Here is a 13,747-nt window from a genome sequence, read left to right on the forward strand (position 1 = left end):
AGCTTGAAAAAGAGAAAGAATAAAAAAGCTCGAACTGGACAGAGAAAAAGAGAGAACAAAAGAAATGGAAATGTGCAGCCTTGAAATTGAATGCCAGAGAGATATTAGCAAGAGAAGAAAGAGAAAGAGACATTGTTTCAAAGAGAGAAAGAAGCCAGACAGTATGAACTGGCTAAAGAAAAGCTTTGGTTACGGGGTGAAAGAGAAGCTAATAGTTCAGGTGATAAGTCAAATTCCACTCCAACTTATGATTTAACAAAGAATCTTAGCCTGAATTCACTGAGGACTGAGTTGAGAGATATTTTGTGTCATTTGGCAAGATGGCTTACAAGCTACTGTGGTCAAAGGACACATGGACACATTTTGCAGAGTGTTTTGGTAGGGAAAACAATGTCGAAAGAACAATCCTCAAATTACAAGGCAATGAAAACTGCAGTACTTAATGCTTGAGCTTGTCCCCAAAGTGCATCAATTACAATTTCATACACTGAAGGCAGAATCAAACATTTGTAGTATTTTCCAGTGAGAAAGAATGTTGTTTGACTGTTGGTTTTGATTAATTACGTTAGAGGAGACTTTTGAGAATGAGAGAGAAGTTATAATGATGGAAGAATTTAGAAACAGCATCCCAACAGCCATTAGATCATACCTGGAAGACTACAAGATTTCTAAAATAAGGGAAATTGCAACTCAGGCTGATGGGTACAACACTTCTATTTCCAGCAAATAAAAGTGATAGTATATAGGATAAAAGTGACGTGAAAAAAAAGTAATGCTTTGCAGCAATGCCCATATCCCATAAATGAAAAAATAAAAACAAACTTGAAAATTAACATGTCCTCAAATGCCAGCAAAAACAAAACACCATAGTAACAATCATGATGCAATTATTAAAGTTTGATTATTTTAGATCAACATATACATCACAAATATGAAAACCTGCATTTTTAAAGTACTTTCTAAAAATGTTACTTCATGTACTCATGCAGGTTTCAACCAAGCTCTTTCTATTCCCTGGTGACAGAAGATTCAATTTCTTGCAAACACTTGGTCCATTCTTCCAGTCTTCCCTCCAATTTTGAGGGGTGATCTTGCAAATAGGAGACACATTCCATGTGAGTCCAGTCTGTGTCGCAACATAACTCCAGACTGCAACACAGAATGCTAATCCACCCACAAAGATAGCATTTCCATACTTGTCATGAAAGTCAGGACCAGTTTTGCGGTGAGCTTGTCTCGTTACAATTTGACAAATGCTCCGACCAGACAGGGAAAACAGACTCTTGGTCAAAGGCACCATCTCCACCGCGTGCCCGTTTACCCTTCAAGAAAACAAAGTAATGCCCCTCTCCACCCCATCCCACCACGCTGAGACACAAACCTCTTCTCAGCCTTCCACAAAATCACTCATTCAGAGTTCTTCTTCCCAACCCATCTCCCTCACAAATTCAGCAGCCCCTCTTCCCAATACCCCTCTGTAAACTCAGTCAGGAGTCTGGTCTTTCCAAGGGCCTTACAGCAATACGAGAATATCCTCGGGTCCCAGAGACCCCTTCACGGCCAAGCAATCATGACTGAAAGTTGGCAAAAAATAGTGAAAATCTGCAGGTTTTTGATCCTAGCACATGGGTTGTATGATATTTCTGCATTTCTTGTCGGTTATACTTTCCAGCTATTGTTGCTTGCTGCTCTAATTCAACACGCAGAAAACAAAAGTGGTGACATTCAGAAAACTGGTGTGAATTCACTACAACCAGCCAAGACCCAGGCTCCACTGCTCCCCCCTTCCACTTCCCCTGCCCTCATCCTCCCCCAGCACCCAGCCCCCACTTGCTGAAGCAACCAGAGGCTCAGGTTCCACTGCTTGATTCTCCTCCCACCCACCAAACCCCGTAGATACTCGGACCCTTCTGCTCCCTCCTCTTCCCCGCACCTTCTCCTCTGGCACCTTCCCCCCAACTTTCCGCCACGTCCTCCTCAACCCTCCTGCCTACAGAATCCCACAGAGACTCGGGCTCTGCTACTCCCATCTCTTCCCTCCTCCAACAAACTCCATGGGGCTCCACTAAAGGCCAGCAGCAGGCCACCCTACCGGTTGGCTGAGTGAAGGCAGCCGGATCTGGCCTTGCACAAACCTTATTCAAAAAAAGGTTATCCTTGTTCATAAAAGGTTGTAAACATCTGACCTGCAATTACAAGCCAGTCAATTTAACTTTGGCGGTGGGGAAACGTCTAGAAACAATTATTCGGGATAGAATTAATATAGTCACGTGGAAAAATGTGGATTATTTTGGAAGAGTTAGCATGGATTTGTTAAAGGAAAATAATGTCTAGCTAACTTGGAGTTTTTGGAAGGGATAACAGAGATGGCTGATGAGGACAAGGCTGCTGATGTGGTGTATATGGACTTCCAAAAGGCGTTCGATACACTAACACAACAGACTTGAGGAAAGGTATAGGTCATGGAATAAAAGGGACAGGAGCAACATGGATATAAAATTGGCTGAGGGACAGGAAGCAGACAGTAATGGTTATTGGGTATTTTCAGGCTGGAATAACGTTTGTAGTGGAATTCCCCAATGGTCGGTATTGGGACCTTTGCTTTTCCTGACACATATAAATGATTTAGATCTTGGTGTGCAGTGGGCAATTTCAAAGTTTGTGGATGACACAAAACTTTGATGAATTGTAAACTGTGTGGAGGATAGTGTAGAACTTCAAAAGGACATGGACACATTGGTGGAATGGGCAGATAGATGGCAGGTGAAGTTCAATGTGGAAAAGTGTGAGGTGATACACTTTGTTACAAGAACATGGAGAGACAGTACAAAATAAAGGGTACTATTCTAAAGGGTGTGCAGGAGCAGAGAGACTTGGGTGTATATGTTCCTAAATCATTAAAGTCGTCAGGACAGGTTGAGAGAGCTGTTTCTAAAGCTTACAGTATTCTAGGCTTCATTAATCTTGGCATAGGGTACAAGAGCAGGGAGGTTGTGATGAACTTATATAAGACACAGGTTAGACCTCAGCTGGAGTACTGTGTAGAGTTCTGGGCACCACACTATAGGAAGGATGTGAACACATTGCACAGCAGAGATTAAGGGAATGGTTCCAGGGATGAGACATTTAGTTATGAGGAAAGATTGAGAAGTTGGGACTGTTCTCCTTGGAGTAGGCCAAGAGGAGACTTGATAGAAGTTTGAAAATCATGAGGGGTCTGGACAGAGTAGGTAAGGGGAAACTATTCCCGCTTGTAAACGGACTGAGAACCAGAGCGTAAAGTTTTAAAGTGTTTTGCAAAAGAAGCAAATGCGAGGTGAGAAAGACTGTTTTCACACAGAGAGTAGTTGGGTTTGGAATGCACTGCTTGGAAGTGTGGTGAAGGCAGGTTCAATTGAGGCATTCAAGAGGGTATTGGGTGATTATTTAAATAGAAACAATGTGCAGGGTTATGGGGAAAAGACAAGAGAATGGCACTAAGTTAAAATGCTCAGACAGCCAGTGCAGGCACAATGGGCCAAATGGCCTCTTTCTACACTGTAACAATTCTGCGATTCGAAGTGACAGCACCCCTGAGCCTACTCCCAGTGGAGATTTTACAGGCTCAGACTCTCTCCTCCCAACTTCGGGTGCGTTGAAGACAGTTTCAGCCGAAGGGAGGGGGTGGTCAGGAAAAAAAATTTAAAGGCATAACTCCCATTATCCAAAAGTCATAATTCTGCCAAACGGTAGAAATTCCTTATCCCGGATGAATGCAAATATATTAATAGGCCTGAAGAAAAAAATCACAGCTTAGCTATTTCTGTACTCATCAAGACAGCTATCAAGACAACTATCAAATGAAACACTTTCTAGCAGTAGTCACTATTTGAAAGCAGGAAGGCTGGCTGATCAAGGGTAGAGGCGACTGTCCGAGCTTTACTGGCTGAGTTCAACTAACTCAGCAAAGGATGAGAATCAACAGAAATGAACGTGTTAGATGGTTGGGGATCAAAGTGCACTGCTAAGAAATTATAGGAGGAGCTTGACCTTGCATCCGACTTGTGCTAACCAACCACAGAGCAGTTGAAACTGACACTTTCTGCTAAAAATGGAAAAAATTGGACCACTTAACCAATATATCCACTGCTCATTTTAATAACATAAAATATCCAATAAATTAAATGCAAACAATAAATTCCAGAGTAATGGCATCAGGAACACTATCAAGTAGTGATTTGCTCTCTATAAGAGACCTGCAGTATCTTGCAGTATATATGAGAGGTTTGAGATGGTTGGCTATCTTCATTCAAAGGTTTGGTGGTGTCCTGATGGAGATCTTCAAAATTATTTAGAGTTTGAAAGTCAAGGCAGGCTGCTTCCACCGAATGAAAAATATCAGGCAGAACAAATTTAAGAAAAATTAAAGTGGGGGTTTGGAAAACAAAATCTAAAGTCAAAATTGGTGCAGTAAACTACTCTAAAAATAATAATCCTATAGTTATTTGTAAAACGGGCAATATTAAGGGCACAAGAACTGGGTAGGAGAGTGGGGTGGGACAAGGTGACTTATATAAGAAAAAAGCAGTACAGATTTAATGAGTCTAATGACTTGCTTGGACTGCAATGCTATCTTTCTACAATTGAGGCCTGTAACTACATTTCAGGGTTGACTATACAGTCTCCAATGTCATTTTCCTAACAACAATGTGGATGCACCAACACCAGATGGCATACAACCAGCTCCCACAAAGCAACGCCTCTCCCTATGGATTGAGATCAATGGCAAGATCCTGGAAAAGGTGGACCATTTTGCGTATCTTGGGAGCCTCCTTGCAACAAAGGCAGATACAGACGGCAATGTTCATCATTGCCTCCAATGTGCCAGCTCAGCCTTTGGCTGACTGGTAAAAAGAGTATATGAGGGCCAACATCTCAAGCACGTGACTAAGGTTACATTTTACTGGGCAACAGGCTTCCGAGACTTGGACAACCGATAGCAGGCACCTCAAAGCACTGGAGACACATCATCCTGCGATGTCTTCGCAAGATCCTCCAAATCTGATAACAAGAAAACAACATCACCCTCTCCCAAGCCAACTGGCCCAGCACTAAGGCGCTAATCACTCAAAACCAGCTCCGTTGTGTGGGACATGGCACCTGTATACTTGACACCAAGCTCCAGAAGCAATTGCTCTACTCAGAACTCAGTTGTGGCAGTAGACTCCCAGGAGGACAGTAGAAAAGCTTTAGGGATGTACACAAAGCATCCCTTAAGAGGATGAACATCCCTGTTGACTCGTGGGAGATCCTGGCTTGTAAACGACCAAAATAAAGAAGGTTCATTCAGGAAGGCATCAAACACTTAGAAAGACTTTGTTGAGAATGTGCAGAGGTGAGGTAGAGGTGTTGGAGTGTGTGCACAAACCTCCAAACAACCCATCTACCCAACCCTTTAAGGACCACCTGCCCCACAGTCTGCAGATTGCGCACTGGACTCAGTCATCTCAGAACTCATCAAACTCGAGTGGAAGCAAGTCCGCTCAATCCCAAGAGATTGCCTCAGAAAAGAGATACTAGATGGACTGCAGTGGTTCAAGACGATGACTCACCACCACCTTCCGAAAGGCAATTAGGGCTGGGCAACAAATGCAGGCCTTACCAGCAATCCTCACATTCCATGAACAAATACAAAAAAAGCTTGATGTGCCTTTGTCATCTCTAAAATTAGTTACTCCAATCCACTCCTTTGAAGCCTCTTAATTTTGATCCTTCATAAACCTTATCCATAAATATGTATTTTTCCCATCCCACACTCTACCTCACTCACCGATAAACAACAGGCCTCACTGACCTACACTGACTTCAACTTGCCAAATGTCCCTAATTTTAAATTATCATCCTTGTTTTGAATCCCTTCATGGCTTCACCATCAACCCCAACTCTTCTGCCCGTCAGAATCGTGTAGCATTGAACCATCCAAGTTTTCCCTTCCCCAAACTCTGTTCTTGGCACTGCTGCCTGATGCTTCCAGCATTTTCTGTTTTGATTTCTAAAATCCTGGAGTGGGACTTAAATCCATGGCTTTCTAAATCAGATGAAACTGTGAAACCACTGAGTCAAGGCTGTAAAATAAGTCACTCAATTCATTACTTTTGCTTAAAATCTAACAGCTGCTGTTACAAGTTTCCGGCCCTCAAGACAGTCATGAAATTATGATTCTTTGAGGCACTAAAATGTTCGTGCTTTGTACAGACTTCAGTACATTAATAAGCTGAAGTCCACTCCGAAGATTCCTGTTCAGACAGCATGAAGTAGGCTTCATAGTCTAAAGTATGTTAATAGCAAGTATTTATTAACTACCCCAAATATGCATATAGTTATGAGTTGAGGGTACAGGTATGGAGCTGACTGCATTCTCGGTCTTAACCTCTGTCCATCCCCAGACTGAGCCTGGCTCTGGGTCAGGTGTTGTCTTACATGACTGTAAGAGGACAGCCCCACATTAATCCTTTATGTGCCAAATCCTTCTACACTTCCCAAGTCTTTAACCCATGGATATACTTAGTTCAGTTATTTTCAAGCCTTACATTACTTGTCTTGTGCATACACCTTATTGTTACAATCTTAACGCTATTCTAACATTATTGCTATTATAGTATTAATAACATTCACAATACCCCTTCATCCCCCTTCAAGTCCTTGAATTTAGAGGTTCAGATGGTCTGAAGGTGTTATAACCCTTCCACATCTCTTTTGCCATTGTCGGGAGAGTGATGTTGCTTGTTCTTGTTGTTGGCTTGGAGGTTGGACTGGTGTTTGGGCATGGTTTCACCTGTTTCTTCCATTGCTTGATGTTAAACCACACCTGGTGGTCTGGCTGGTTTGGCAGCATATGGTTGTAGTGACTCTTGATCATTTTTTGCAGGTTACTCATCTACTTGGCTGTGCTTTTTCTTCTCTTTTCCGTTTAGGCTGTCTGGAAGCTCACTGGGGCTCAGGAAGAGTGTTCCTATGGCAAGAAGATTGAGTAGCATGTTCACCTCTGCTTCTTATCGCTGATGGTGTGCAACTACTACCAGGTTCCAGGTGTCTCTTGTGGCTTTGGCATGCTGGCTGGAAGTTGCTGTGTGTCCACAGTGGTTGGTGTGTCAATTGACTATGCCATCATCATAGTTGAAGGTAGAGGCTCCTCTCTGGTTCCACTTCCACTAATCTCGTGTGCAGTAGGTTGGTCTGACCATTAGGACTTTCCAGGACTTGGAATAATGATGGCAAACCTGCTCTGCAACAAGAGGATAGATCACAGGTGAGATCAGAGTCTGAATATAGTTTAGCATTCGAGGACTCAGAACCATACCGTTCTGGCCGACTAATGGCTGTGGAAGCCTCAATGTCTTCTGCCGGCTGGATAAGATCAAGGGCTATACAGGCTTCTTTGCTCAGGAGAGAAAGGCTGATTGCAGATGACATATATCAATCAGCTCAAATATTTGTCATCATACTTCAGTGGTTCAAGGATCATGCCGAGAACCAGGAGTCAGACTACCCCTACTCCACACAGTGGTGTCTGTTGTTCGAATCCAAAAGCCTTGGAGCCATAGTTCCTCGGCTGACAGGGCTGGCACCTAAATCTAGTTTGAAACTTGTTAGATGACCAGGATATCAGCATTCCAAAACGACAAACCACAATCTCTCATGTCCCCACGGAAGAATGGCTGTGTGGCTTCTGAGTCTTCAGTCTCAATCTTGTGGATTGCATTTGGGAGGTCTGTGTGGTGCTGGGGTTTTGACTTACACAGTTTACCAAAGTGTCCTTGTCTGTTGCAGTGGAAGCATTGGGCAGTACTCAAAGGGCACTGATCTTTCCAATGAGGGCACTTCGCACTGCAGCACTGGCAAGGTTGCTCTGCTGGGCAGTTCAGAATTGTTTTCCCTGACTTGGGTGGTCCCTGCGTTTTTGTGACTTGATATGGTGGACTGAGGGTTGGTTTCTGCCCCATGGAGTGCTCACTCCCCTTGGGATGTCTTGTGTTGTTCAGGTAACTCAGACAGTCTAGCTAACTCAATAGCCTTATTGAGGGTAAGATCATCTTTAGCTTGTAGGAGGTCAGAGAGGGAACCGTCTGCAACACCCATGATTGTGACTCGGATGAGCTCAGACTTTAAGTTGCCACATTCACATCCTTCTGCCATCCTACAGAGATCATTAATGAAGGAATCAACAGGGTCCCCAGGGAGATGGACTTATTAAATTTAGCTTTCTCCAGTATTTTATTGGATCTTAAGTTGAAACAGTCGAAAGATTTCAAAACATCGAATTTAGCTGATGATTATCAATAGCTTGTCATGCAAGTATACCATCTGCTATTGGCCCAATCGAGTAAGGAAGCATATTAACTTGTTCTGCCTCTGATTTTTTATTGAGACCTGCAGCAGCACTTGTACCTTAAAAATCTTCTCCTCCAAAGACTCCCAATTCTGTGTCTGGTCTGGGCCATTGGTGAATCCTAGTGACGCTGCTAGTGTGGAATTGTAATCCATTTTTGAAGATTTTAAGAAGTGTGGGTACAGCTTTCAAGAAATTACAGGCTTCCAAAATGACCTCGCTGGTTAAGTTGAACAAGGGGGTCTTCCCGCACTTGCCAGTTTTTGGTAGGCTTCTCACTCCTGCTTGAAGAAGGGGCCATAATAGCAGCGTAGGTTGGCTGGCTGCCGACTTAATTCAGAGGTATCGCATTACGAGTCAGGATTCTTGGAAAAGAATCGCCAGCTTGCCATTTCCAAACCTGACAGCCAGAGCAGACAAAAAAATTCTTTCCCCATTGCTGGATTCGGGAGCAACAGGCCGAGACTCAAGAGTCTGGACTTGGGTTTAGTAACGGGTCACTTTCAAATGGCACTTCAGACTGAATAACTCAAAGGGATTTCTCAGGAATGGCTGGCCTGGAATTTAAAAATGTTCTCTCACCCTTGCAGGTTGTATGTGTTGCTTGCTAAAGCTGGCCTTCCAAGGAGAATGCAACAGAGTCTTCTGCTTCTTGAGTAAAATTTCTACATTTAAGTTAAAAGCAAAATACTGTGGATGCTGGAAATCTGAAATAGAAACAAAAAACGCTGAAAAAACTCAGCAGGTCTGGCAGCATCTGTGGAGAGAGAAACAGAGTTAACATTTCAAGTCTGTATGACTCTATGACTCTGAAGAAGTCATGCAGGCTCGAAAAGTTAACTCTGCTTCTCTCTCCACAGATGCTGCCGGACCTGCTGAGCTTTTCCAGCATTTTCTGTTTTTATATTATTATATTATTAGTCTAACTTTCTTATTTGCTTCCAGGCTCTTCTGTCTCTGGAGCTTTTACTTTCTGGTGAATTTTCTCAGCGCCTGTAGCTTCCGTTGGGAGCCAGGTTCAGTGCAGAATATGTTGAAGATGTCCTTTTTCTTAGTTTCTCAGCATTCTTGTGAGGATGGGGGGTTTTAATCTCGAGTCTGCCACCATGAAGAATCCTGCTTTGCACACCATGAACTAGGCTTCATAGCCTGGAGCACGTTAACAGCAAGCCTTTGTTAACAGCTCATAGTTATGTACATATTCAGAGTAAAGGGTGCAGGTATGGAACTGACTCCAGTCTAGATCTTAACCCAGCTATGTCCATCTCCAGGCTGACCCTGACTCTGGGTCATGTGCCTTCTTATATCACTGTGTGGGCAGTACTGTACTCAGTCCCACATTAACCCTTTATATACCAGATCCTTCTACTGCACACACTATCAAGAAGGCAAATCATATTATATCAAAAGCAAAATGAAGAAAATAATCTGGAACATTGTTTAGCAGCAAGTGTTGTGTAAAGCAGCAAATTGAAAATGGTAATTGAGATGCTTAAGGTAATTTAAGGATTTTATTGGGTAAGACAGATAAACTATTTTGGGGTAGTCCAATCAAAGGGGCAAAACTTCAAAATTTGAGCTATGCTGTTCAAGGGTGAAGTGAGGAAGCACTTTTCCACACAAAGGTTAATAACAAACTGGGATTCTTTTCCATCCAAAAGGCTGTTGAGGCTAGATCAACTGAAAATTTTAAAACTGCGATTAATTTTTGTTAGGAAGGGTATTACGGATTACAGAACCAAGGCGGGTAAGGGGCGCACAAGGAGGTAGGACACTACAGATAAGTGAGCTGAAGCCAGAGTGAATAGTGAATTTGGTGCACGGGGAAAGGTGGTGATTTAAGTAAGTTTTATTGCTACGCATAAAGTATGTCAAGTATTACTCGGATTTCTCAGTGCTAGTAAGGTTTATTGAGTTAAGTCCAAGTAAAATTAATATGGACAGGGTGGATAGAGAGCAGCTGTTCCCCTTGGTTGAAGAGTCAGTCACGAGGGGACTTAAGGGTTCAAGATGAGGGGCAGGAGGTTTAGGGGGGATGTGAGGAAAAACTTATTTACCCAGAGGGTGGTGACGGTCTGGCATGTGCTGCCTGGGAGGGTGGTGGAGGCAGGTTGCCTCATATCCTTTAAAAAGTACCTGGATGAGCACTTGACATGTCATAACATTCAAGGCTAGAGGCCAAGTGCTGGTAAATGGGATTAGGTAGGTAGGTCAGGTGTTTCTCACATGTCGGTGCAGACTCGATGGGCCGAAGGGCCTCTTCTGTGATTCTGTGAATGTAAGTATACCAAAGTAAAACAAAGTTAATGCAAGTATAGTAAAGTTAAAGCATAGCAGCTCAGTCACATGGAATGCCTGTCCTGTAGAATGTGGGAAGTCATGAACGCTACAAGTGAACTAGATGGCCTCATACACATAAAGTGTCACCAGCTTCAGAAACTTGAGTTCCAGGTTTCAGAGCTCGAGCGGCAGCTGGAGTCACTGTGGCACAACCACGAGACTGAGAGCTACGTGGATAGCGCATTCAGAGAGGTGGTCTCACTGCAGGCTAGGGGCATGGAGGCAGAAAGGGCACAGGAGATTGCCAGGTAATCCAAGAGAACCAGGTACATTGTGCAAGGGCCACGAGGTCCTCCTCGCTAACCGGTATTCCATTTTGGATGCTGGTGAGGATGTTGGTTCCTTGGAGGAGTGCAGTAAATGCCAAGTTCGTGGCACCATGGGTGGTTCCGCTGTACAGGAGGGGAGGAAGAAGAGGCGAAGAGCCATAGTGAGAATGGATTCTTAGTTAGAGAAGCAGATAAGCACTTTTGTGGTCACAGGCATGATTCCAGGATCGTACGTTGCCTCCCTGGTGCCAGGGTCATGGATATCACTGAACTGCTACACAACATTCTTGAGGGTGAGGGTGCACAGGCAGAGGTCTTAGTCCACATTGGTAAAACAATATAGGTAGAAAAAGGGATGAATTAGGAAAGAGATTATCAAGTAGGGCCTCAAAAGGTCATAATCTACTCTCAAGGCTACATGCCAGTGGGTATAGAAATAGGAGAATACACCAGATGAATGCATAGCCAGTGCAGGAGGGAGGGCTTCACATTTTTGGGGCATTGAGACCAGTTCTGGAGAAGGTGGGATCTGTACAAGCAAGATGGTCTACACCTGAAACAGACCAGGGCAAATGTCCTTTTAGGGAGATCTGCTACTGTTGTTAGCAAGGATTGGGAACCTGAGGGCAGATTCAAATTATACAAATTCAGAGCAGGGAGCAGGACAAGAAAATTAACAATGCTTCTTCTGCCCTGTAGAATCACAAGGTTAAAAAGCACAGTAATTTGGCAGTTAAAAGTTAAATATTAAAATGCAAGGTGTATAGCAAACAAAGCCCAATGAGCTGAGGGCACAGATAGCAATGATGTATGCTGCCATGTGTCTATAACAGAAACTTGGCTTATAGGGACACAAAATTGGCCACTCAACATCCCTGGATCAGGTGTTCAGACAGGATAGAGAGGCGGCAAAAAAAACTGGGGGTATAGCATTATTGGTTAAAGAAACAATTACAGATGTGAGGAGGGATGGTCTAATAAATGAATCGTCAAACGAGGCCATATGGGTTGAGCTCAGAAATTTTAAAAAGGGGCAGCTACACTACTATGAGTGTACTACAGACCTCAAAATAGTAAGGGAGATAGAAGAACAAATACGTATACAAATTTCTGAGTGCAAAAACAACATGGTAATAATAATTGGGGACTTCAACTACCCTAATATCAAACAGTGTGAAGGGCACAAAAGGTACAAAATTCTTAAACTGCATTCAAGAGAACCTTTTCAGCCAGGATGTAACCAAAAGGAAGCGCAATTGTAGATTTAGTCTTAGGAAATGAAGCTGGGCAAGTGGAAGTAGCAACAGTGGGTGACCATTTGAGATAGTGACCATAATAGGGTTAGATCTGCTATAATTATGGAAAAGGATAAAGACAGAACAGGAGTAAAAGTTCTAAATTGGTGAAAGACAAAATTTCACAAAGCTGAGGGGTGATCTGGCAAAAGTGGACTGGTTACAGCTGCTTGGAGGGAAATCAGTGACAGACCAGTGGGAGGCATTCAAAAGCAAGATTCTACAGGCACAGTATAGACATGTCCCCACAAAGCAAAAGAGTGGTACTGCTAAATCCAGAGTCCCCTGGTTACCTAGAAGCATACAAGTAAGATAAAGCAGAAAAAGAATGCTTATGAGAGTCACAGAAAAAGTAATACATTAGAAAACCTAGAGGAATATAGAAAATACAGGGGTGAAGTAAAAAATGAAATCACGAAAGCACAGAGGATATGAAAAAATATTGGTAGGTAAAAATCAAGTAAAACCCAAAGATGTTTTATCAGTACATTAAGAACAAGATGATAGTTAAGGAAAGGGTAGGGCCCATCAGAGATGTACATGGTAACTTGTGTGTTGAGCAGAAGATGTGGGCGAGGTTATCAATGAGTACTTTGTCTCTGTCTTCATAAAGGTGAGGGTTGATGTAGACATTCTAGTTATGGAGGAGGAGTGTGAAATATTAGATACAATAGGCATAATGAGAGAGGATGTATTGGAGAGACTGACATCCTTGAAGGTAGATAAATTTCCAGGGTAGATAGATTGTCTCCCAGGTGGGAGAAGGTGGTGGTGAGCTGTCTTCTTAAACTGCTGCAGTCCATGTGGTGTAGGTACACCCACAGTGCTGTAAGGGAGGGAATTCCAGGATTTTGACCCATCAACTGTGAAGGAATGGGAATATATTTCCAAGTCAGGATGGTGAGTGACTTGGAGGAGAACTTCCAGGTGGTGGTGTTCCCAACTATCTGCTGCCCTAGTCCTTCTAGATGGTAGTGGCCCTGGGTTTGGAAGGTGCTGTCGTAGCAGCCTTGGTGAATTCTTGCGGTGCATCTTGTAGATGGCGCACATTGCTGCTACTGTGCGTCAGTGGTGGAGGGAGTGGATGTGGTGCCAATCAAGCAGACTGCTTTGTCCTGGGCGGTGTTAAGCTTCTTGAGTGTTGTGGGAGCTGCACTCATCCAGGCAAGTGGGGAGTATTCTATCATGTTCCCGATTTGTGCCTTGTCCCATTTTGGGAGAGCAAACAAAGCAAAGGAATACTCAATAAACGGTAGAATACTGGGGTGGGGGGGGGGGGGGGGGGGGGGGGGGTAAGAGACACGGGACCTTGGAGTGCATGTCCACAGGTCCCTGAAGGTGGCAGGACAGGTAGATAAAAGGTGGTAAAGAAGGCAAATAGAATGTTTTCCTTTATTAGACAAGATATAGAATACAAAAGCAGGGATGTAATGATGGAACTGTATAAAATGCCGGTTAAGCCACAGCTGGAATTT

The 13,747-nt window shown here is 43.4% G+C and overlaps 2 protein-coding genes across 6 annotated transcripts in view; both read right to left on the bottom strand.

The window, feature by feature from the left end:
- Positions 1-13,747, bottom strand: part of ipo11 (importin 11) — a 699,237-nt gene that overhangs the window by 636,395 nt on the left and 49,095 nt on the right. The gene's annotated exons all lie outside the window — the stretch shown is intronic.
- LOC121283995 (cytochrome c oxidase subunit 7B, mitochondrial-like) lies at positions 974-1,300 on the bottom strand. Its single transcript, XM_041198882.1, has one exon. The coding sequence runs from the start codon at positions 1,298-1,300 to the stop codon at positions 974-976; it is 327 nt and encodes a 108-aa protein (XP_041054816.1).

Source organism: Carcharodon carcharias, chromosome 1 (genome assembly GCF_017639515.1).
Source record: "Carcharodon carcharias isolate sCarCar2 chromosome 1, sCarCar2.pri, whole genome shotgun sequence".
Taxonomy (NCBI): domain Eukaryota; kingdom Metazoa; phylum Chordata; class Chondrichthyes; order Lamniformes; family Lamnidae; genus Carcharodon; species Carcharodon carcharias.